This window comes from Homarus americanus, unplaced genomic scaffold, assembly GCF_018991925.1.
Source record: "Homarus americanus isolate GMGI-L3 unplaced genomic scaffold, GMGI_Hamer_2.0 scaffold40841, whole genome shotgun sequence".
NCBI lineage: Eukaryota > Metazoa > Arthropoda > Malacostraca > Decapoda > Nephropidae > Homarus > Homarus americanus.
In genome coordinates this window covers 287,348-308,287 of record NW_024739413.1, presented here as the reverse complement: position 1 = coordinate 308,287, position 20,940 = coordinate 287,348, and the positions used below count along the sequence as shown (strand labels likewise).

Below are 20,940 nucleotides of genomic sequence, written 5' to 3'. Positions count from 1 at the left end.
GCGGACAGGGAAGTAAAGGAGAGGGAATTAAGAGAAAGAGAGAGGAAGGTTAGTATAAAAACACACACACTGAACACAAGCATCAGTCACCTACCAGCGACACTCCCTCCACAACACACAACATGGCTCCTAAGGTTTGATATAATACATTACATAAAAAACCTCTACAAACAACAAAGAGTGAAGGAACAGAAGAACGAATGTTAAAGTTATGATATCAATTGACACTGGGCGACGTTTGAGTCCCCAGAACAAAATACACTTGACAGTCTATTATGTTATATTACATAATTTACATATTTACTTAAGTACCTACGACTATTACACAAAAAAATAACTAAAACATATTCGTACACCCAATACATACAATATTAATCATTATCCTTACCTGAAGTTCTAAAATAAATTTCGCACAAAGGGCTGACCTGACCTGACCTAAACGTACTGTACAAAAACAACCTCGTGATGTACGGTATATACAGGCTGTCAACACCATTCATTAAATACCAGCTCTCCCACAGGCGGCTTTGGTGATGGTGGTGATGGTCGGCGTGGCTCTAGCTGTCCCCTCCGACCTCTATGGCCCCCCACCCCACCACAACACTTATAAGGTTAGTTTTGTTTTCTGTGAATTACATAAATTAACCACAACGTTTATAAATATTTTATCTTGGAGCACATGAATACTTATTGTTTTCCTAAATGAAATAGATTAAAATATACGGTATATTTGTGATAGATTTTCGACTATAATATATACCTTCATGTTATATTCACATTTAATGTATCAATTACTTTGCATAACGCAGCAACCCGGGATGCCGCACAACTTCGCCTACACTGTGAGGGACGAGTACGCCGGCACCAACTTCGGCCACAGCGAGGACTCTGACGGCAACACCGTCCAGGGCACCTACAATGTCGACCTCCCTGACGGCCGCAAGCAGACGGTACGTGTCTTTAACACTTAAGTCAGCTGAATACAGTACCAGTAGCGCTTAACACTGAGTGACCAATACTCTCTCTCTACTCACACTGACTCAGTATTAATTAAAACGAAATTCCTCAATTGACTCCAGGTGAATTATGTGGCTGACCACTCCCAAGGGTACGTCGCCGACGTGCAGTACTACGGCGAGCCTCAGCACCCACACAAATACAATCCACCCGTTACCTTCAGGCCCTCCCCCTCATACCACCCTCAACCCTCATACAACCCACCAGCCTACAACTGATTGATCCACCCACTTCAAGATAGTTTACCCCCCCCCCCACGCCTAGTCACTGTTATAATTGTTTTTAAATTTCAATAAAATGTTGCATGAGTTCCTTCTCTTTCAGTACATCCCACCACGGTGTACAGCCTTAACTAAGTCACTTTCATGTATTAGCTAAGGCCTTATTTATAATACACACCAACAAGCTTGCGACTTGTGGACCAACATTACAGGTACCACAGTCACCCAACAGAAACTTTAGAGAAAAAATACAGTAAAGTCAATCCATTGAAGGGCCTACTATAATGTAATGTGTTAAACAACCGTAAACCAACAAATTACTAAAAATAAATACAAATCCCCGCAGCGCCACAGCCAAGTACAAGGAGTCATAACTACACTATAATGACAACAATAATCTTTATCAATAAGCTCACTTTCACATCCCACTTTGTGTTGCTTATACAACACAATAACATTCTGTATACTCAGGTTCCCCTCTGGAGGAGACCCAAACCTCACCCCAATATATATATATATATATATATATATATATATATATATATATATATATATATATATATATATATATATATATATATATATATATATATATATATATACTGTATGTAAGCAAGTACTATTCCCTCAAGCAACTCGATTATGGCCATAATTGCCCACAATAAGTTAGGGAAAAGGCCTAATGATCCCCAACCTCTGTGCTCTCCCAGGTACTCCCAGTTCACTACAGAGCTATTATAATGAAGGCAAGTGTAACAACCCCCACCCCTCCCATACACGTTTCTTAAACTATTTTATCCATTTTGTTTCTCCTCCTTTGGGGTTCCGACCATTAAACCAAATTTATTTTGGGACGGTGAACAGTTACAATAGATCCCAAAATCATGACTCCCCGTTAGGGCCAGTGTAGGTACAACACACTGTAATAAGCATTGTCGGCACTGCACTCAGTTGCCTTCACTCACCAAAAATAATAGCTAGGTACTCATTAACACGTGGGTAGATTAGAGTGCAACCCTTAAAACATAAAGAAAGCGTCGCATACACTCGGCCCCCTCACTCTTTTGACGGATAAATTTTGATTCTCTGAAACGCAGATTGAACTCAGCCAAATTTCAAAGGTTATTGGCTACTGACATTCAATAATTAAAGATCAAAATACATCTACATATAAATGTCCAATATGAATTGAGCAATATCAAAGGATTCGATTTTCCAATCGTCCTCGTGGAAATTACACTAACGTTCTAGATATTTCATTATACAACTGATAACATTATAAATAAATAAAAAACACGTAACTAGAAAATCGGTATGATCACTAGGTCGCCGCAGGACACGAGCCGTCAGGAAACTGTAGACGACAAGACAAGATAGGATGATTACTGAAGGGTTACACCACTTTCCTTGAGGTCCTGATATTAATGACCATCATCACAGCCTCATGGCCACCACCGACACTATCCTCCCCTCCAGCTAGGTAAGCGGCACACAATCCCAGGTTTGATCCATAAAGGCTGCTTATGGTAACTGTCTCCTAATGGTGTTTTGAGAACGTATCCAGTTATAAGGCTAAGTGTGTCAATGTAATACCACTTTGAACCATATTTATGCTTTGGTTTTAAGTCAGTCATCTAGATGCATTTTTACATTTACAGTTACGAGAAAACATCACCTCCGGAGAAGCATCAATCCGGGTCCTGCTTAATAATAACTCTTGTACAGTCACTAACTTCTGTTCCTTTACACTCCTATACGAAACTATACCAATCCTCAGTGAGATAACATAGCGTCACCTACGAGTAAATATGAAAGTACAGTCTCGTCCCAGTAGCTCGGAGTCTTAGCCAAGGCGTGCAATGGGACTTAGTGACTACACATGTACGGCCTCTCTCTAACATAACAACACACACACTGTTCACCACAACACCGTACACAAAGGCCAGACAGATCAATACGACAAACAAAACGAGAGACAATTTGAACCAAATGTATACAACAAACAAACAAACAAACCGGTTAACACAAATCATATTTAAGTTTTTATTCACATAATTTACATTTCCTTCCAACATATTTTGAACAATTAAAAGAAACACACACACACACACACACACACACACACACACACACACACACAGAACGTCATACAGTATATAGTTTTAAGTCATATATATTTTGAACAATTAAGACATAGTTATTACCAGAATGTTGTTGTCTGAATACGAAGCCACAAGTCCTGTGTTGCAAAGAACCGGAACCTCTTTGTTCTTGAAATTTGTGACGAAGACAAAGTTTGTTGCTAACCCGACTTAAATAAAAACTTTTTCCCCTTCTCCTTCATATTCTCTCTCCCTGCCTCCCCTTTCTCTCTCTCTCTCCCCTCCCTCTCCTGCTTCCTCATCTCCTTCACACACACACACACACACACACACACACACACACACACACACACACACACACACACACACACACACACACACACACACACACACACTTACTTCCTATTTCACTCTTTCCTTTCTCCTTCACACTCTCTCTTCCTCTATCACTCCATCTTTTCCCTAACTCTTTTAATCTACTTTACTTTCTCACTTTCTCTTCTCCCTCAGGTTCTTTCACTTCCTCCCTCTTTCCCTCCCTTTATCATTCCACAGTGTCTCTCTTCCCCTCACCCTCCTCCATTTCTATCTCCTTCCCCCTCTCAATCGCCCTTCCTCCTTTTCCCTCTCCTCCTCTCTCTCTCTCATTCCTTCCTTTACTTTTAACTTATTCGGAACAACGCACATGAGGTCATCAAGTAAGGGTTCGTGTGTTGGCATGAAGATATTGTATAAAAAACAAAAAAAGACTCACACAATAGACTCACAACTACCCAGCGACAGTCGGTCAAGTTGAGTCTACCGTCAACAGAAAGACTCGCAGACTTCCCTGAAAATCTTAAGACTCATGAGGACGATGACTTAACCCCTCGAACAAAATATTCTTAACCCTTGAGGACGATGACTTAAAATCCCTAAGTGTAATGAATTTGTCTAGTAAGATATTTTAACCCGCCGAGAACAATGACTTAATATCATTGAGTTCAAAGGATCCGGTGAAGCATTTATTGACACACTAACGTATAGCTCAGACAACATTGACACAGGTGAAGAGTCCTGTGTTATGATAAGGCAAGAAAGTAAACAAATAGCCTTTATCGTCACAACACAAATTATCAAATCATAACTGGAGATCTACAAAAGAAATACCATATAATTTCAATCACCAACGTACACATGCTACACTAACGCGACACAACTACGGATTACAGACTGTCTTATGTAAGTCATCTCTGTAGTCAGTTAACCGAGATGTGCAGCCACAAAAAATAGTCAAACTTTCTACACCACCCAAGAACAATGATGAAGGTAAATGTAACAAAAATAGACAAACAGTTGCAGCCTCGACGGTGCATGACTCCTGTAAGTGGGGTTCCTATCCATAATTTGGCTCTCCGTGGCGCCTCCTACTCACACCCTGCAGGAGTCCTGGGCCACTACACATGTCACCCAAGGTTCATCATTACTATATAAGTTTTGAACAATCTCTTCCATATCACTTGACACTTCTCTACTACAACTAATATAATCGCTAAGGTAATATTTCTAAACCTGTCATTTTCTTCCTCTATAAAACAAAAGGTTACTACTTCTTATAGCCACTTACTGCCACAGAGCAAGATGAATCACGTCCCAACATCAGCTAAATTAATTACAAAGACTTCCCCTACTCTGGCTGCCCTGGTGCTGGTGAGTGTGGCGCTCGCTGCCCAGGCTGATCGCTACACTGCCTCTACACATCAGTCCGAGTACAAGCAGGTCAATCCAAGTCATAATTCATAAAGGTTAAACACAAACATATTATCAAGACTGAGGATGATAAATAATAAAATGACTTACGATGAGACTTACTAAAAGACACATTGTTATTGAATTACACTTAACACCTGACACAATCTTCCAGGATGGCATGCCATACAAATTCCAGGACGACTACTCTGGCACTGACTTTGGCCACAACGAAGAATCTGACGGAAGCACTGTCCGGGGCTCCTACACCGCCCAGCTCCCAGATGGCCGCAAGCAGACGGAAAGTTGACTGTTAACTATATGTGAATGCGTGCCCAAATATACAAGGGAATAACGTTAGATAAACATGGTCTCGAACTTTTTCCTTGTAATAGACGGACAGTTTTGTATCTCCCCTTTTTTTAGCTGAACGGCGCCGAGTTACACAAGTTATATAGTTCGTTATTAAAATGTATCCTATATAACAGGTAAACTACGTGGCGGATGACTACAGCGGCTACCAGGCTCAGGTTGAGTATGACTGCGAGGCTCAGTACCCCTAAGAGTACGGCCACCCCCAGACCCCATTTACACCCCATCCGCAGCCCAGGTCATCATACCAGTCCCAGCCCCTCATACCAGTCCCAGCCCTCACACCAACCCAAACCCTCACACCACTAAATCTGTGTCAACTTCAGCTGTAACACCAATAAAAAGGTTAAGAAAAAAAAAATCTTAAGGTACAGTTTTGTGTGTAAATTAATTCAATAAGCAATACTCCCAACAATAGCTTCTCACTCATCATGAGGGACCTTGACGCTTCCAACAATAACACAACCCATAATAATGTTAATGATCCGGGTTGTGTAATATGCTCACCTACCTATGTATGACCACAATAATCTCACACGACTATAAAAAAATGCATTGGTGATGAATCAAGAGCTCAGGTAATAATAGGTATAATCACGTCCTCCTCTATCAAGTTCGTGTTGGTATACTATGGAATTGTTCTAATGTACAAAAATCTGTTTTAAAAACGCAAATCACTCAATTCGGAATACGTGAACATCGCCTCCCTGATTGGCGGTGGTGTACGCCCGGCAGCCAGACGAGGTACGTCCTTACCCACAAGTCTGGCCAACTCTCACACACTGATACAGAAAATGGGAGCCACAGTGGTGATTTTCTTCTCGAGTGATGTAACAAATTGAGATACATGACCAATAATTTGTTGTATTTAGACTCTTACTACAGCAACTGTTTCACCCGCGGCTGACACAAATAACTCATATCAAACACTGTACACTGAATTATTGTTACCACTATTGCAATGCCCACCATCAATATAATTATTATTATTGATACTATCAGTTTATCAGCGTTAGTATTATTACGAAAATTAGTAATAACATTATTACTAGTAGCAATAGTTGTATTTACCTTAATACTCACATTTATCTTGGAAGATGAGTAAACCCCTCGAGTGAGACTAATGTCACCGTACCTGTACTCTAGGAGTGAATCACCTAAAATTAACCACATGGAACCAGTCAGCTTTACATCCCCACAGTGTCCTTAGGTACTGCCATGTTAAGTCACCCGTCTTATTACTGGACGGTATAGGCGGAGACAACTGGTCAATACCTCCCCCAATTCCTGCTCCTTCAGTACATTAGACGTTACCACCAAGTCACTACTAATTATTGCTGTACATTACCCTGTGTCACGCCGGGGCTCTGATAACTGCACCACGTACCTGTAAAGATAAAAGATATGTAAATTTATTATTAGAATTTAGTAAACTTAAGAAAAACATTAATATATTACAATAGTGTAGAGAGAGAGAGAGAGAGAGAGAGAGAGAGAGAGAGAGAGAGAGAGAGAGAGAGAGAGAGAGAGAGAGAGTATACACAAGTGAACCAGCATAGAGACAAAACAACGTTTAAACATACACAGCAAAGTATACAAATTAAATTAAGTAAACATAAACAAAGACCTGTAATGCGTATCTGGTTTCTGTGACCGAGGTGCTACTTCGAAAAAAACAAAAAACTTAAAACAAGGTAAATAAGGGGACCCACCAATACAAACTATGAACACTGTTATTTCACTGATACATGTTGTAGCTCCGAGTGGAATAACTTTCTACAACACAAGAACTACCATGAAGATCAAAACAACTAAAATACTCCAACTATTATAGATTCCACGTTGCATGACGACCGTAAGTGTTAGTTGTTGTTATTTTCTATCCACAATATGGCTCCCCGCGGCGCTCCCACCCACAATCTGCAGGAGTGATGACCCTACACACATCTTCCTCAAGGCCCACCATAACTATCACCACAGTATATAAGGCTCCACTAACCTTCCCTCTACATCACTCTCTTCTTTCACTCGACTACAGAAACAACCATCATGATCGCTAAGGTACCTGTCCTCACGCTTGTTATGTGTCAGTAAACAAATTAATAATATCAAATATTCTGATTAATTTATTTTTCATGCATCACGTTAACTTCAGTTTACCGAGTTGCCACATAATGAGTTCCGTGTACCATTAACCACAGTAGAGTCGGTGTTTGCTTGAAATTCAGCTTCAACTATAACCAATAACAGGACCTTAACCCCACAGCCACAATAATAAAGAGTCGGTCAGAACTCTAACGTGTCACAGTCTATGATAAAGTGACTTCAGGTCCACTGAACTACTACTATTAAATTTTTTCTAAGAATAGTGCGTGACAAGACAACCATACATGGGATGTAATCATGTGCTCGCCACAAAATCCTGAATACAACTCATTATAACTTTTTTATATAAAATATGTTCGTCCTTATAAAAGCTGAAAAGACAATATAAGCTGAATATATAAAATCCCCCAAAGAGACTCGTATTACAAGAATATACATCAAAAATCACTCCACATCTTTTTTTAAAAAGACTAAGAATCTTTCCAGTGAAATCCTTCGAGATGATTTCACAGCGAAGAAACTGTGTTGTACGGAAATATGGACGGACTTAGATAGCAAACACTTAATGCCCTCCGGCATATGGCGGGGCATAACAATGTGAAATAATCAAGTCTTGTCCCCCAAAGGTGGCCCTAGTGGTGGTGGTGATGGTGGGCGTGACTCTCGCCTCTCCTCAGCATAACCAGTACGCCGCCCCAACACCTCAGTACAAGCAGGTCAGTCACCAGTCATATTTTCTGTCAAAAAGGAATTATTATGATGTTAAAAAATTATAGTGTTTCAAAAGCTACAAATTTAAGCTCCAAAACACTCTTTCAGGATGGCATGCCATACAACTTCCAGTACGGCGTCCAGGACGACTACTCTGGTACTGACTTTGGTCACAATGAAGAATCTGACGGAAATACTGTCCAGGGCTCCTACACTGTCCAGCTCCCCGACGGCCGCAAGCAGACGGTAAGGCATTTAATTGCTCGTGTTTGTTTCTATCTATGAAAACACGTATTACACCCATATACAGTGCGTGTGTGTGCGCGTATGTGTATATATATATATATATATATATATATATATATATATATATATATATATATGTATACACGAGTAGGATTAAACTATAATACAAACATCACTAAAAAAATCTTGTACACAACAGGTGACCTACGTGGCAGACCACTCCGGCGGCTACCGGGCTGAGGTTGAGTACTACGGCGAGGCTCAGTACCCCTACGAGTTCGGTCCCCCCGTCACCTTCAAGCCCCAGTCCTATGGCCAGCCCCAGACTTCATACACGCCCCAGCCTTCCTACCAGCCCCAGCCCTCATACACACCCAGGCCTTCTTACCAGCCCCCTCAGCCCTCATATAATTAAATCTGTGTAAACTCCATCACAATAATGAAAATCGAACTTTAACCCTTTTGCTGCAATTCCCACACTCACCATTTACTACCGCCAGACGATTTTATTCGGCTTAAGGTAACCTCCCGCAGCCAAGGGGTTAAAAACAATGCTATCTTTTGTCCAGGCTTTTATGAATATTTAATAAAATAAACTACATTCACAATAATTACTTCTTTATTATCATTATAAGACCCACATTCACGTAAGCAGTTTAATCAAAATTCCGGTTATGGTGAAGAAATAATCACTCGGTAACCTACCTGAACGGAGACAACACTACCTTATTACACACCAATAACCAGGAATTTATCAAGTTTGTAGTCTAGTTATAAAATCTCTATTTCTCCTGACAGTTTAAAAACAATGAAGTAAATATTTTCATCGCGTAATTACCCAGCACAAGCTTCATCGGAGACCGTGACCTTTAACGTCCTGTCACACCAAAACTGTAGCATTTAGTTGCACTATATACTATGTGACCTCACCTTGTGACCTTAATATTGCCTACAACAGTTACCCATTTTCTTTAAATTTTGATCATATTATCCTCAGCTAACAAGCAATTAACGTGCCAAGCTTTAATATATAAACCTGCTTTAACAGATATTTTATATACAGAAAGGCACGTGAACACACAAGCCACCTACACCGCTGTGAAATTAATAAATAATGGTAATACTCATAATATTTATTTCTAATGCAGACTGATATTCCAATAGCATCATTGGTAAATAAAATACAGGTAAACACTGTGTGCGTGTATGGTTGAGGAATTATATATATATATATATATATATATATATATATATATATATATATATATATATATATATATATAAAGAATGTCAAGACAATGTCCATTAGGAGACTTACATCCACAGTAAAAGCTTCAAGGGACACGAACACGATTTTAACAAGTTGGAATATAGTATAACCTATTTTAAGTTAGTTTTCACAAGCACGAACAATACTGTTATGTTTGATAACCCATACTCCAGCCGACAACAACGTCTGAATACTATATAAAAAAATACGTACAGCCGCGTGCGCGCTCGCACACCCTCAACAATTAAATCTATATATGGCAATCTAATATTGGAATATGGAGACTGTTGGAAGCCAATAGGTTGTATTAAAAATGTCCAAGATATATTTAAACTACTAATAAGTTAAATTACAAAAACACGAAAACACACTTGTTATTATCAAATTAATTTAAAATAAAAACGAGTAATGAAAGGTTCTATGTTCAAAGCCCTATGCCTCCCCCCCCCACCACCCGCCAAAAAAAAGTCTCTGCCGTATCCAAGTTCCAGCTTCCTACTTCAAAAAATTCTTTATGGCTGACAGGACTCATCTTCGGTGTAACTGGAGACAAACAAACTAAATACTGAAACAATGTATGACAAGAACTTATTATCTATTCCCTTATTGAAACTTCAAGGAAAAGGCAACTGTGTGTCAGACATTTATATATTCCTTTAACATATTCCTAATATAAGGACGCTGAAGGTCATGTCAGTTTGTACCATTTCAATTAATAATAACTAAACAATATTGAAGCATATATATATCAGCAAATGCACAGACAGGCAAATGTCTTAATTAACGCAACAAAAAGTATTCTACGTGTGTGAATGTAATCATTATATTTCTACGTAATTTAATCTGTTGAGGTCCCGGTGGCATCATAGCAGTAAGTGTACACAACAGACGACTCACAAATAATCAAGTTGGAAATAATCCTCATCAATAAATTAAGAGTGAATGCGAGTTTTCGTTACACAAATCCAATCTTCCATTAATCTAAACAGTTGGAATATTTCCAACGTCATTCAAGAACGATAATGAAGCTAAAGACAACAAAAATGAGCAAACAGTTGTAACTTCAATACTGCATGACGCCCCTAAGTGGGTTTCTCTCCACAATTTGGCTCCTCGTGCCCCCCACAGTCTACAGAGCGCTGACCCTTCACACATCTCCCTCAAGGTCCACCATCACTATATAAGGCTCCATCAACCCCTCCTCCACATCATTCTCTTCTCCGACACCTCAACAGAAACAATCAGTATGATCGCTAAGGTATTTCTAGCAACACGTGTGTGCTTGTGAATTATTTGATTAATATATAGTGAAAAGGCTCGAGGTAATACTGCCGGAACTTTACATAAAATACGATGAATTTAGTCATTTCACGGATAAATACAAAGTGTACCATAAACGAACCATCCAGGTGGATATATAGTTTAACCTTAAATTACTGATATGTCGTTAAAATGAATAAGGTTGAACTCTAGTCCCAGAAAAAGTTAGCTACACCTGCGTTTCCTGTCACTGTTAAAAGAACTGACGTTCCGAGAACTGATGTGTTTCATATTGGCCTCAAAATATTAAGTACAAGTCTCTAGAGTCTAGACTCTAGAGACTTGTACTTGTATGATCATTCTAGAGTCTAGAGCATACAAGAATCAAGCTTACAGGCGGAGGTCTTAAATTTCTTTTGCAACATTCATTATTCAAGTTCTGTCCTCAGGTGACCCTGGTGGTGGTGTTGGTGGGGGTGGCTCTCGCCGCCCAGCGCAACTCATACGCCGCTCCTCAACAACAGTCCGGGTACAAGCAGGTCAGCCAAGTTACAATAATTTGTTCCAGCTGAAGGCCGAGACCTAATACACAGATAGTGTAAAAGTCTAATACATGTACTAAAGTACTGTATAATAAAAGTTGGAGCACAAAATTACAATATATAATAGTTATTCCATTACGTAATCTTCCAGGATGGCATGCCCTACAACTTCCAGTACGGCGTCAAGGACGACTACTCTGGCAGTGATTTTGGTCACAACGAGGAATCTGACGGAAACACTGTCCGGGGCTCCTACACCGTCCAGCTCCCCGACGGCCGCAAACAGGCGGTAAGTTGACAGAAAAATTATCATACTAATAATGGCAATAAAAATACAATAGTAACCACAACTGTAACAAAACCAACTACTTGGATCAATGAGAAATATTAAAATGTTCTCACAAATGTGTAATTTGTAAAATCAATCTCGAGCACATAGGACTCTTTTCTTCACATCTATGACTACTTTTTATATCTACTTGCAATAAGTATATTGTGATTTTATATTTAATTCTGATCATTTATGTATCTCAGGTGACCTACGTGGCTGACCACTACAACGGCTACCAGGCTCAGGTTGAGTACTACGGTGAGGCTCAGTACCCCCACGAGTACGGTCCCCCCGTCACCTTCAAGCCCCAGTCTTATGGCCAGCCTTCATACCAGCCCCAACCCTCTTACCAGCCCCAGCCTTCATACACACCCCAGCCCTCATACCAGCCCCAGCCCTCATACCAGCCCCAACCCTCTTACCAGCCCCAGCCTTACACACCCCAGCCCCATACCAGCCCCAACCCTCTTACCAGCCCCAGCCATACACACACCTCAGCCTTCATACACACCTCAGCCTCATACCAGCCTCAGCCTTACACACCCCAGCCCTCATACCAGCCTCATCCTTCATACACACCCCAACCCCAGCCTTCATAGCCTTCATACACACCCCAGCCCCAGCCTTCATACACACCCCAGCCCCAGCCTTCATACACGCCCCAGCCTTCATACACACCCCAGCCCCAGCCTTCATACACACCCCAGCCCTCATACAACTAGAAGGTACGAGATCCAGCGACCGTTCGAACGAGAAAAACAAGTGATCTCCCTAACATGATATTAAATAAAATCATTATTATATAAAACAAATCTTTCCATCAGCCCAAATAAAAACAACGTGAAGCCTGAGTCAAAGCATAACTAATTACACTACAGGTAAAGGATGATGAATGAGATGATGCAAATTTCTTAACATAACAAGTTTATATTTACAGTGAATAGTTTTAAAAATTATATCGGCAGCTTTCACGTATAGATTCTTAAAACAAACCATTTGGGCTTTACAGGACTAGACGAATTAAGTATTATAAGTACATTAACTGGTGTAATATACTACACCAGGTAGCTACATAAAAATCATTAAGAGAATACGATTTAACATTCCATGATAAAGTACAGTTGGCATGTGTAAAATAAAAAGGTTGAAAATTTATATTCTTGAAGCTTATGCACATACTGGAATAACTAAACAAATAATGACTTTTTTTATAGCTAAAAAGTTCTTCCCGGAAAATTTAAACATCTAAATATTGAGCTAAATAATGTTGATAGTACTGACGGTATCTCTATATTATATATCTGTAGACTGTACTGACGAAAATCATATACAAAAACTGAACTGCAGGATTAGTGAAATCAGTCATTGTGCTGACAACTCATGAACTATGAAATAAATTCAAGTCTGGTGTGAACACATGAACTATATAAGTAAAGTCAGTCTAGCAGCTGTCTACTCTTGAGCTGGGTCAGCGTTAGAGTAATCAAATAACTATCCACTTGGAGGGGACAATATCCTACCTGTTGAGACACCCGGGACGAGGGATTTCTCAAACTAGTACTTTTCTCAAGTAATGTCTCTATATTTCTAACTCCCGCTAACGAACACTGAAAGACACAATCTTTCCTCATTTTATGTTACAGCAGAACCTTGATCATCGGTGACCCTGACCTCACGCTGACCTTTAACCTTCCATCATTCAGTCGCACCACACAAATTCACCTCGTCCTCTGATCCTCATGTTAATCTGCCAAACTTTTATAATACAGGTAAATCCTATTCCGAGATAGATTGTCTTAATAAATGCACATCACTGCTTGGGTCAATTAGAAAACAATAAGTGTATTAGGTAAGGCGCTGTGACAATAAAATAATCAGATAAAATTATGTCCAACTCTAATTTTCCTTTTCTTATTAACTCGTAGAAAAATGAATATAAACATTGTATATACGTTATATAAAGAATGTCAAGACAATGCCCATTAGAATAATCGCATATATAAGCTTCAAGGGGCACGAACACGATAAAACCTATTGTAAGATTGTTTATATGCATGAACAAAGCTGATATGTTTGTTAACTCATATTCCAGTGAACAACAATGTCTGAATATTATATAACAAATCTTACGTACAATATAATCCAGTATGAGGAAATGGATACATCTCACTCACTGGGCTGTGTTAAGTGACTAAATGTTCTTACACTACTAATAAGTCAAATCAAGAAAAACTAAAACACATAACTACTCGTGAATTCTTTACCAACTCAAAAGCTGTAGTTTTGTTATTAACATAATTCAAAACATCAAAACGTAGAACTGTATTTACATAATAAACATACATTTTCTCCCCGTGCTAAAATTACTTAAGTACTGCAGTAAAGTGCCCGACACGTGTGAGTTCTTTCACAATTTCCTAAAACAGACAACAAAGTTCTAGCGGCACCAATTTGTACAACTTCAACTAATTGGGAATCAAAGCAGCAAAAGCAAGTATCTATTTTCATGGACAATACCTTAAACTCCATCGTATAATTAGCAACAAGAGAAGAAGCAGATGTGATTAACAAACATATATAGGCCTACTATACAATATGTAGGTTCCTCATGTAAAAATTTAAACTTTTACTATAATTATTTGCCTTGTTGAAGCTGTAATGGTACAACAACATTATATGAACAAATAAGTTAATCACTTTTGATGAATTAAGGAATAAATTTCATCAAAAAAGGATAAATCCAAGAGTGATTTGTGTTGTACAAATCCAATCTTCCACTGATTTAATCAAAGTTGAGTACAGATGCCACACGTGAAATATTTCCAATGTCATTCAAAAGCAAAGATGAAAGTAAATGCATCAAAATAAAAAAAAAACAGTTGTAACTTCAATAGTGCATGACGCCCCTAAGTGGGTTTCTCTCCACAATTTGGCTCCTCGTGCCCCCCACAGTCTACAGTGCTGACCCTCCACACATCTCCGTCAAGGTCCACCGTCACTATATAAGGCTCCATCAACTCCTCCACCACATCATTCTCTTCTCCGACACCTCAACAGAAACAATCAGTATGATCGCTAAGGTATTTCTAGCAACACGTGTGTGTTTGTGGATGATCATATTAAAATATAAAAGTTTAAGATACTGTTACAAGTATCTTCTTTACATAAAATGTCATAATTACTGACGAGTGAATTAATGTGTTCCACGTTCCAGCCTTCAAGTTACGAATTTTAATGCGAAATTATTAGTAAAACGTTAAGCTCAATGAGCTCCAACGCTATCCAAACGAAGTGCGTACCACCTACTGTACTGTACGTCTCGTCCTCATAATGTTAAATGACGAGGTCAGAGAAGCTTGAGTAGGTGATACAATAATGATCATAAAATTTACGAAAAGTCTCAAGAGGATGTAAAGGATCAAGCTTATGAGAGGTGGCTCTAAAATTTCTTTATATAAAACCCACTAATCAAAGTTCTGTCCTCAGGTGGCCGTGGTGGTGTTGGTGATGGTGGGAGTGGCTCTCGCTGCCCAGCGCGACTCCTACACCGCTCCTCAACAACAGTCCGGGTACAAGCAGGTCAGTAAAGTAATAATATAGTGTTATAGCTAAACATGACTGACATCTCGTACAAAAACGTGAAAATTTAAATGTACTTTACAAATTATGAGCAGTGTTTTGTATAACATCAGGTGGAGCAGTACAATACACATTACTGATCCATTACACAATCTTCCAGGATGGCATGCCATACAACTTCCAGTACGGCGTCAAGGACGACTACTCTGGTACTGACTTTGGTCACAACGAGGTCTCTGACGGAAACACTGTTCGGGGCTCCTACACCGTCCAGCTCCCCGACGGCCGTAAGCAGACGGTAATTAGACCGAAACTTTATCGAAACTATACTTATATGAAACAGCTACAAAACTTGACTGGGATAAATTTAACTTGAGCTATTTACAAAGATGTATTTGGAAAAATCCTTGTCCTCTGCACACATGTGGCTCCTTCAAATTTAACATCAACTTGATTATCATAGAAACGTTTCATCATGATTTTTATATTGTATTACAAGTCCTTTGTACCTCAGGTGACCTACGTGGCTGACCACTACAACGGCTATCAGGCTCAGGTTGAGTACTACGGCGAGGCTCAGTACCCCCACGAGTACGGTTCCCCCGCCACCTTCAAGCCCCAGTCTTATGGCCACCCCCAGCCCTCATACACACCCCAGTCTTCATACACACCCCCCTTCATACACACCCCAGCCTTCATACACACCCCAGCCTTCATACAGCCATACACCCCATACACACCCCAGCCTTCATACACACCCCAGCCTTCATACACACCCCAGCCTTCATACACACCCCAGCCTTCATACACAACCCAGCCTTCATACACGCCCCAGCCTTCATACACAACCCAGCCTTCATACCACTAGAAATCCAACAGCGACCTAATGCACGAAAAAAATCCCAAGATCAAGGTTATAATAAAAGCATACAAAATATAACTAAGTTTGATTTTACACCATAAACTAATACAATATTGTGAATAACTGTATCAACACTAAACCCATATTAATATTGGGAGTAAGATTTGTGAATAAAACCAAATGGAACCAATCATCACTCACAGTGTTAAAATTTACGGGTTAGTTCTCGAGATACTGATATGACAAACTTTTTAAGAGAAGCCTTTTAATTGATCAATACTTAGAGAACCATGGTCAGGCGTAGTAAGGGGCACTATAAATAAATAAGTATAAGCTAGAAAACGTTAATGTCTCCCTGCCTAACACGGTTTACCTTTCAGCAACTGTAACCAAGTGTATGAAAGATGTCAACCACAATAATAAATTTTAGTATTTCAGGACCCCATTAGTCGATGAAATAAAATAATTGAAAAAAGTAAATCAATAAATTTTACAAACTGAAAGTAAGGAAATACATCACTAGAAGTCATCACTGTTACCAAGATATAAAATTATTTACATATAGTTCAGAGTTATTTAAATCTATCTATATTAAAAGGTAAACTCTAGAAATATGTTTTATTTGTTCGTAAATTTATTTTTTAACAATAATTAATATTCCAACTAATTGACTTAAAAGTAATGAGGTGGAGTGAAAGAAGTTTGTCTGGGTGATACCGTACCATGATACAAGTCACAATACGATGATAATGTAAAGTGATCCTCCTCGGACGGGGGCAAGTTGAAGGTACAATACAAGTCACGAAGAAAAGTTCCTCTCAATACCTCTTCGAAATAACCAAACTCCAATGAGACACTGCATCACTCTCTATTGGTAAAAATGCAGTTCGGAGACACGTTCCAGCAATTCGGTGTCTTCTGTGTAAAAGAACTTTTGTTTGCGACTGTGGTTGCTGAGAGAGGACCGAAGGACTTTACAAACTCGTAATCTAATAGTGCAGACCTCCGTGTAGTTTCTCTCCAGCTTAAAAACATTAAAACAACACAGGATTTGCATCATTTAATCGCATCGCGAAAGCTTGAACAGTAACCTTGACCTCACCAAGTTAACAATGTTGTGTTAATATTAATTTGAATTTCACATTATTATGACCTTTGACCTCTCTAAAACTTAAATAATTTCGCCCTCTAGCAACACATACTCGCAACATTACAACCGTTATAAAAATCGGTAAATCTATTTTTTAGGTATTCTGCAGCTGAACACACACACACACACACTATGTTGAAATGCACTGTAGTTTGAGCTTTTCCCCATCTAGTTATTATATTATATATCTTATTTGTATCACTTATGTTACTTGTATATTATTTGTAATTCGAAACCCATTCCCCAAATATGTAACTGTATATTTTCAGCCTTCTGGCTGCCAAGCTATTTCAATAAACCGTTAATTATTATTATTATTATTATTATTATTATTATTATTATTATTATTATTATTATTATTATTATTACACACACACACACAAGCGCGCGCGCGCGCGTATTGTGCCGCCTTTGAACCCGTGAGATGATCCCTTCAATGTAATCATATCAGAGAGCAGAAGAACCTTCCTACCACGGTTCACCACTGCTGCATTGAGCAAAAAAGACATCGTACTTTCGTTATTTTTAACGTTAGACATAAAGGCCCGCACACAACAGGGCCACAGACATCTGGACGACGTCGGGCGCATTACTCTTAATGAAGTATAATCATTTCCTATTAACGCAAAATTGTAGACGATTACGACCACAACATAGTGTCATATATTAACATGAATTAATGATATAATTTGTCTTCATATGAATTCATTATATTATGATTGGCCTTCTGATGACTACTATAATTACAGACAACAAAATATCTCGGAATAGTAAATTGCTCTCTCTCTCAAGAAATAATATGACGTATCTAACATTTGGTTATCAACACATACGCTACCTGTCATGAGATTGAAACTTCCCGATATGCTCGCTCAAACATATCACTTATTACCGAAATACTTTAAATGAAGCAATTTGATAGGAACATAAACTAAGATCTTAAAATATGCAGTACGGGACCTAATACAATCTCTCTGGACACTAATTTAGTTATGTATTCGTCTTGCTCCAATTAGTACAATAGTAATTACACATAATGAAACGAGAAGCAAACATCAACAACAAAAGTTAATTATGTATGAGTGTTTTTTATGCTTTTAGAATATTTCCAACGTCATTCAAAACAAAGATGAAAGTAAGATCAACAAAATACAAAAACAGTTGCAACTTCATTAGTGCATGACGCCCATAATCGGATTTCTCTCCACAATTTGGTTCCCTGTAACCCTCCACACATCTCCCTCAAGGTCCGCCATCACTATATAAGGCTCCATCAACCCCTCCTCCACATCATTCACTTCTCCGACGCCACAACAGAAACAATCAGTATGATCGCTAAGGTAATTTTAGCAATACTTGTGTGTATTTGTGCGCGGATTTATTTATAGACGAAACGGAACTTCTTTACATAACACAATGATGAATTCAGTTATTCAACGGATGTAATGTACATGCTTCCACGTTCCCTCTATCAACGTGTGTACAGTATTCAGTTTGAACCAATTTTATTAAAAAACCATTAAAATAAGTGTCAGATACACCTAATGTGTCCCATCTTGTCAGCCTTTAGTGACGATATGCTGTGTAAGTATCCTAAGTGGTCACAAAATATTAAGTGCAACAAGTCTCTATAGGCGACGGCAATAAAATCGTCAATATAAATCCCAATAATCAAGTTCTGTCCTCAGGTGACCCTGGTGGTGATGTTGGTGGGGGTGGCTCATGCTGCCCAGAGCGACTCATACGCCGCTCCTCAACAACAGTCCGGGTACAAGCAGGTCAGCCAAGTTATACTGTTAATGTCGAGAAAGACTAGTGTACCGATAACTAATTTATAAACATTTTCATAAATATAAGCATACAAGTACTACCTCCCTGCTGCTGCAGCTTTCAGTTACAATATATATTACTACTCCACGATATAATCTTCCAGGATGGCATGCCATACAACTTCCGGTACGGCGTCAAGGACGACTACTCTGGCACGGACTTTGGCCACAACGAGGAATCTGACAGAAACACTGTCCGTGGCTCATACTCCGTCCAGCTCCCCGACGGCCGCAAGCAGACGGTAAAATAACCAAAAAATTCTCAATTTACTCTTAAAAATTCAAAATTAATATATTTTTGAAAAGTCGTCTCTTCTGCATACATATGGACCTTTCCTTCCTATACTCTAGCAAATCAACCTTTTAAAAGATTATCCCAAAAACGACTTTTATCGTGATGTTTAATCTTTATTAAATGTACTTTTTATCTCAGGTGACCTACGTGGCTGACCACTACAACGGCTACCAGGCTCAGGTTGACTACTACGGTGAAGCTCAGTACCCCCACAAGTACGGTCCCCCCGTCACCTTCAAGCCCCAGTCTTACGGACACCCCCAGCCCTCCTACCAGCCACAACCTTCATACCAGCCCCAGCCATCATACCAGCCCCAGCCATCATACCAGGCCCAGCCATCATACCAGCCCCAGCCATCATACCAGCCCCAGCCATACCAGCCCCAGCCATCATACCAGCCCCAGCCCCAGCCATCATCAGCCCCAGCCATCAGCCATCATACCAGCCTCAGCCCCAGCCATCTTACCAGCCTCAGCCATCTTACCAGCCTCAGCCATCATATCCTCCCCAGCCTTCATACAGCTAAGAGTGCACCTGCGACCAAATGAACAAGAAAAAAAAACAGCTTCATTTGTAAGATCATGATTGGTATTGGTCATATTCCAAATAAAAGATTCTTAGATAAATAAGACTTTTGTATGCACCTAAAACGAATATGCTGTCATGGATGGCTGTGCCTGTACTTAATGACATAACGATGCTGAGTAGAACTAGTAAGGTAATGTACAAGTACGGTATCTTATATTATAATAATTGTATATCTCCTGTTAACAGTTTTCGAGCTATTGATTTCAACAGCATGGCAAAGTTAAGCTCCTTAAATGATCACAGTTGAACATTCAAAGGCTAGGTATGTAAGAAACCCTAACTGGTGTAATATGCTACAAAATAACGCTGGTCTATCAAGTAATTCAATTAATGCATTGACGTTCTCAATCACGAATATACAATATAATATTTCATGACACACACAAGTCGACATGTATAAAATTTAAACAGAAACAATAACAACTGACTGTAATGTATATCATCAATGGGGTGTTTTGTCTCTCTTATATAACCCATTTACACATAATTCGCTACTTTATTAATATCTATGAACTGGACTCAATTTTATTATTATAGTCCACAAAAAAATTATTATACCAATTAAATAGCTTTAAAAATAATATGAATCAATTGTAGTGATTGAAGTACCGATATGTCTGAATGCTAATGTCTCAAAACGATATACAAAGTGATTATCTCAGGATGGGGACAAGTTCAGACACAATACCGGTCAGTCACGAAGAAAAGTTCCTCTATATTTCTGTTCGAA

General features: G+C 39.1%; 4 protein-coding genes across 5 annotated transcripts; all 4 read left to right on the top strand.

Annotated features, from left to right (window-relative positions):
• Nucleotides 1-79: 79 nt before the first annotated feature.
• LOC121874761 (larval cuticle protein A3A-like) lies at nucleotides 80-1,326 on the top strand. Its single transcript, XM_042379051.1, has 4 exons — nucleotides 80-134; nucleotides 522-611; nucleotides 810-950; nucleotides 1,080-1,326. The coding sequence occupies exons 1-4, from the start codon at nucleotides 123-125 to the stop codon at nucleotides 1,233-1,235; spliced, it is 399 nt and encodes a 132-aa protein (XP_042234985.1). The 5' UTR covers nucleotides 80-122; the 3' UTR covers nucleotides 1,236-1,326.
• Nucleotides 1,327-7,442: 6,116 nt separating this feature from the next.
• On the top strand, nucleotides 7,443-9,114 carry LOC121874757 (cuticle protein 7-like). Its single transcript, XM_042379045.1, has 4 exons — nucleotides 7,443-7,501; nucleotides 8,173-8,262; nucleotides 8,366-8,503; nucleotides 8,703-9,114. Exons 1-4 carry the CDS (start codon nucleotides 7,490-7,492, stop codon nucleotides 8,916-8,918), a joined length of 456 nt encoding a protein of 151 aa, XP_042234979.1. The 5' UTR covers nucleotides 7,443-7,489; the 3' UTR covers nucleotides 8,919-9,114.
• Nucleotides 9,115-10,997: 1,883 nt separating this feature from the next.
• Nucleotides 10,998-12,505, top strand: LOC121874729 (adhesive plaque matrix protein-like). The gene is made up of 4 exons (XM_042379007.1): nucleotides 10,998-11,031; nucleotides 11,483-11,572; nucleotides 11,727-11,864; nucleotides 12,110-12,505. The coding sequence occupies exons 1-4, from the start codon at nucleotides 11,020-11,022 to the stop codon at nucleotides 12,503-12,505; spliced, it is 636 nt and encodes a 211-aa protein (XP_042234941.1). The 5' UTR covers nucleotides 10,998-11,019.
• A 2,429-nt stretch (nucleotides 12,506-14,934) lies between these two features.
• On the top strand, nucleotides 14,935-20,174 carry LOC121874754 (cuticle protein 7-like). 2 transcript variants are annotated; one of them, XM_042379042.1, is made up of 5 exons: nucleotides 14,935-14,986; nucleotides 15,393-15,485; nucleotides 15,646-15,783; nucleotides 19,760-19,951; nucleotides 20,110-20,174. In XM_042379042.1, the coding sequence occupies exons 1-5, from the start codon at nucleotides 14,975-14,977 to the stop codon at nucleotides 20,146-20,148; spliced, it is 474 nt and encodes a 157-aa protein (XP_042234976.1). In that variant the 5' UTR covers nucleotides 14,935-14,974; the 3' UTR covers nucleotides 20,149-20,174. The 2 variants fall into 2 exon arrangements, with proteins under 2 accessions (XP_042234976.1, XP_042234977.1); XM_042379043.1 differs by lacking the exons at nucleotides 14,935-14,986; nucleotides 15,393-15,485; nucleotides 15,646-15,783 and adding exons at nucleotides 18,800-18,837; nucleotides 19,186-19,275; nucleotides 19,431-19,568.
• Nucleotides 20,175-20,940: the final 766 nt, after the last annotated feature.

Bases quoted from the DNA above. Each gene is read 5' to 3' on its own strand.
- LOC121874757 (XM_042379045.1), top strand. The intron at 8,263-8,365 runs GTCAGTCACCAG...ACACTCTTTCAG, and splicing joins CAACACCTCAGTACAAGCAG to GATGGCATGCCATACAACTT. The intron at 8,504-8,702 runs GTAAGGCATTTA...TGTACACAACAG, and splicing joins CCGACGGCCGCAAGCAGACG to GTGACCTACGTGGCAGACCA.
- LOC121874729 (XM_042379007.1), top strand. The intron at 11,573-11,726 runs GTCAGCCAAGTT...GTAATCTTCCAG, and splicing joins AACAGTCCGGGTACAAGCAG to GATGGCATGCCCTACAACTT. The intron at 11,865-12,109 runs GTAAGTTGACAG...TATGTATCTCAG, and splicing joins CCGACGGCCGCAAACAGGCG to GTGACCTACGTGGCTGACCA.
- LOC121874761 (XM_042379051.1), top strand. The intron at 612-809 runs GTTAGTTTTGTT...TGCATAACGCAG, and splicing joins CCCACCACAACACTTATAAG to CAACCCGGGATGCCGCACAA. The intron at 951-1,079 runs GTACGTGTCTTT...AATTGACTCCAG, and splicing joins CTGACGGCCGCAAGCAGACG to GTGAATTATGTGGCTGACCA.
- LOC121874754 (XM_042379042.1), top strand. The intron at 15,486-15,645 runs GTCAGTAAAGTA...ACAATCTTCCAG, and splicing joins AACAGTCCGGGTACAAGCAG to GATGGCATGCCATACAACTT. The intron at 19,952-20,109 runs GCCCAGCCATCA...CCATCTTACCAG, and splicing joins AGCCCCAGCCATCATACCAG to CCTCAGCCATCATATCCTCC.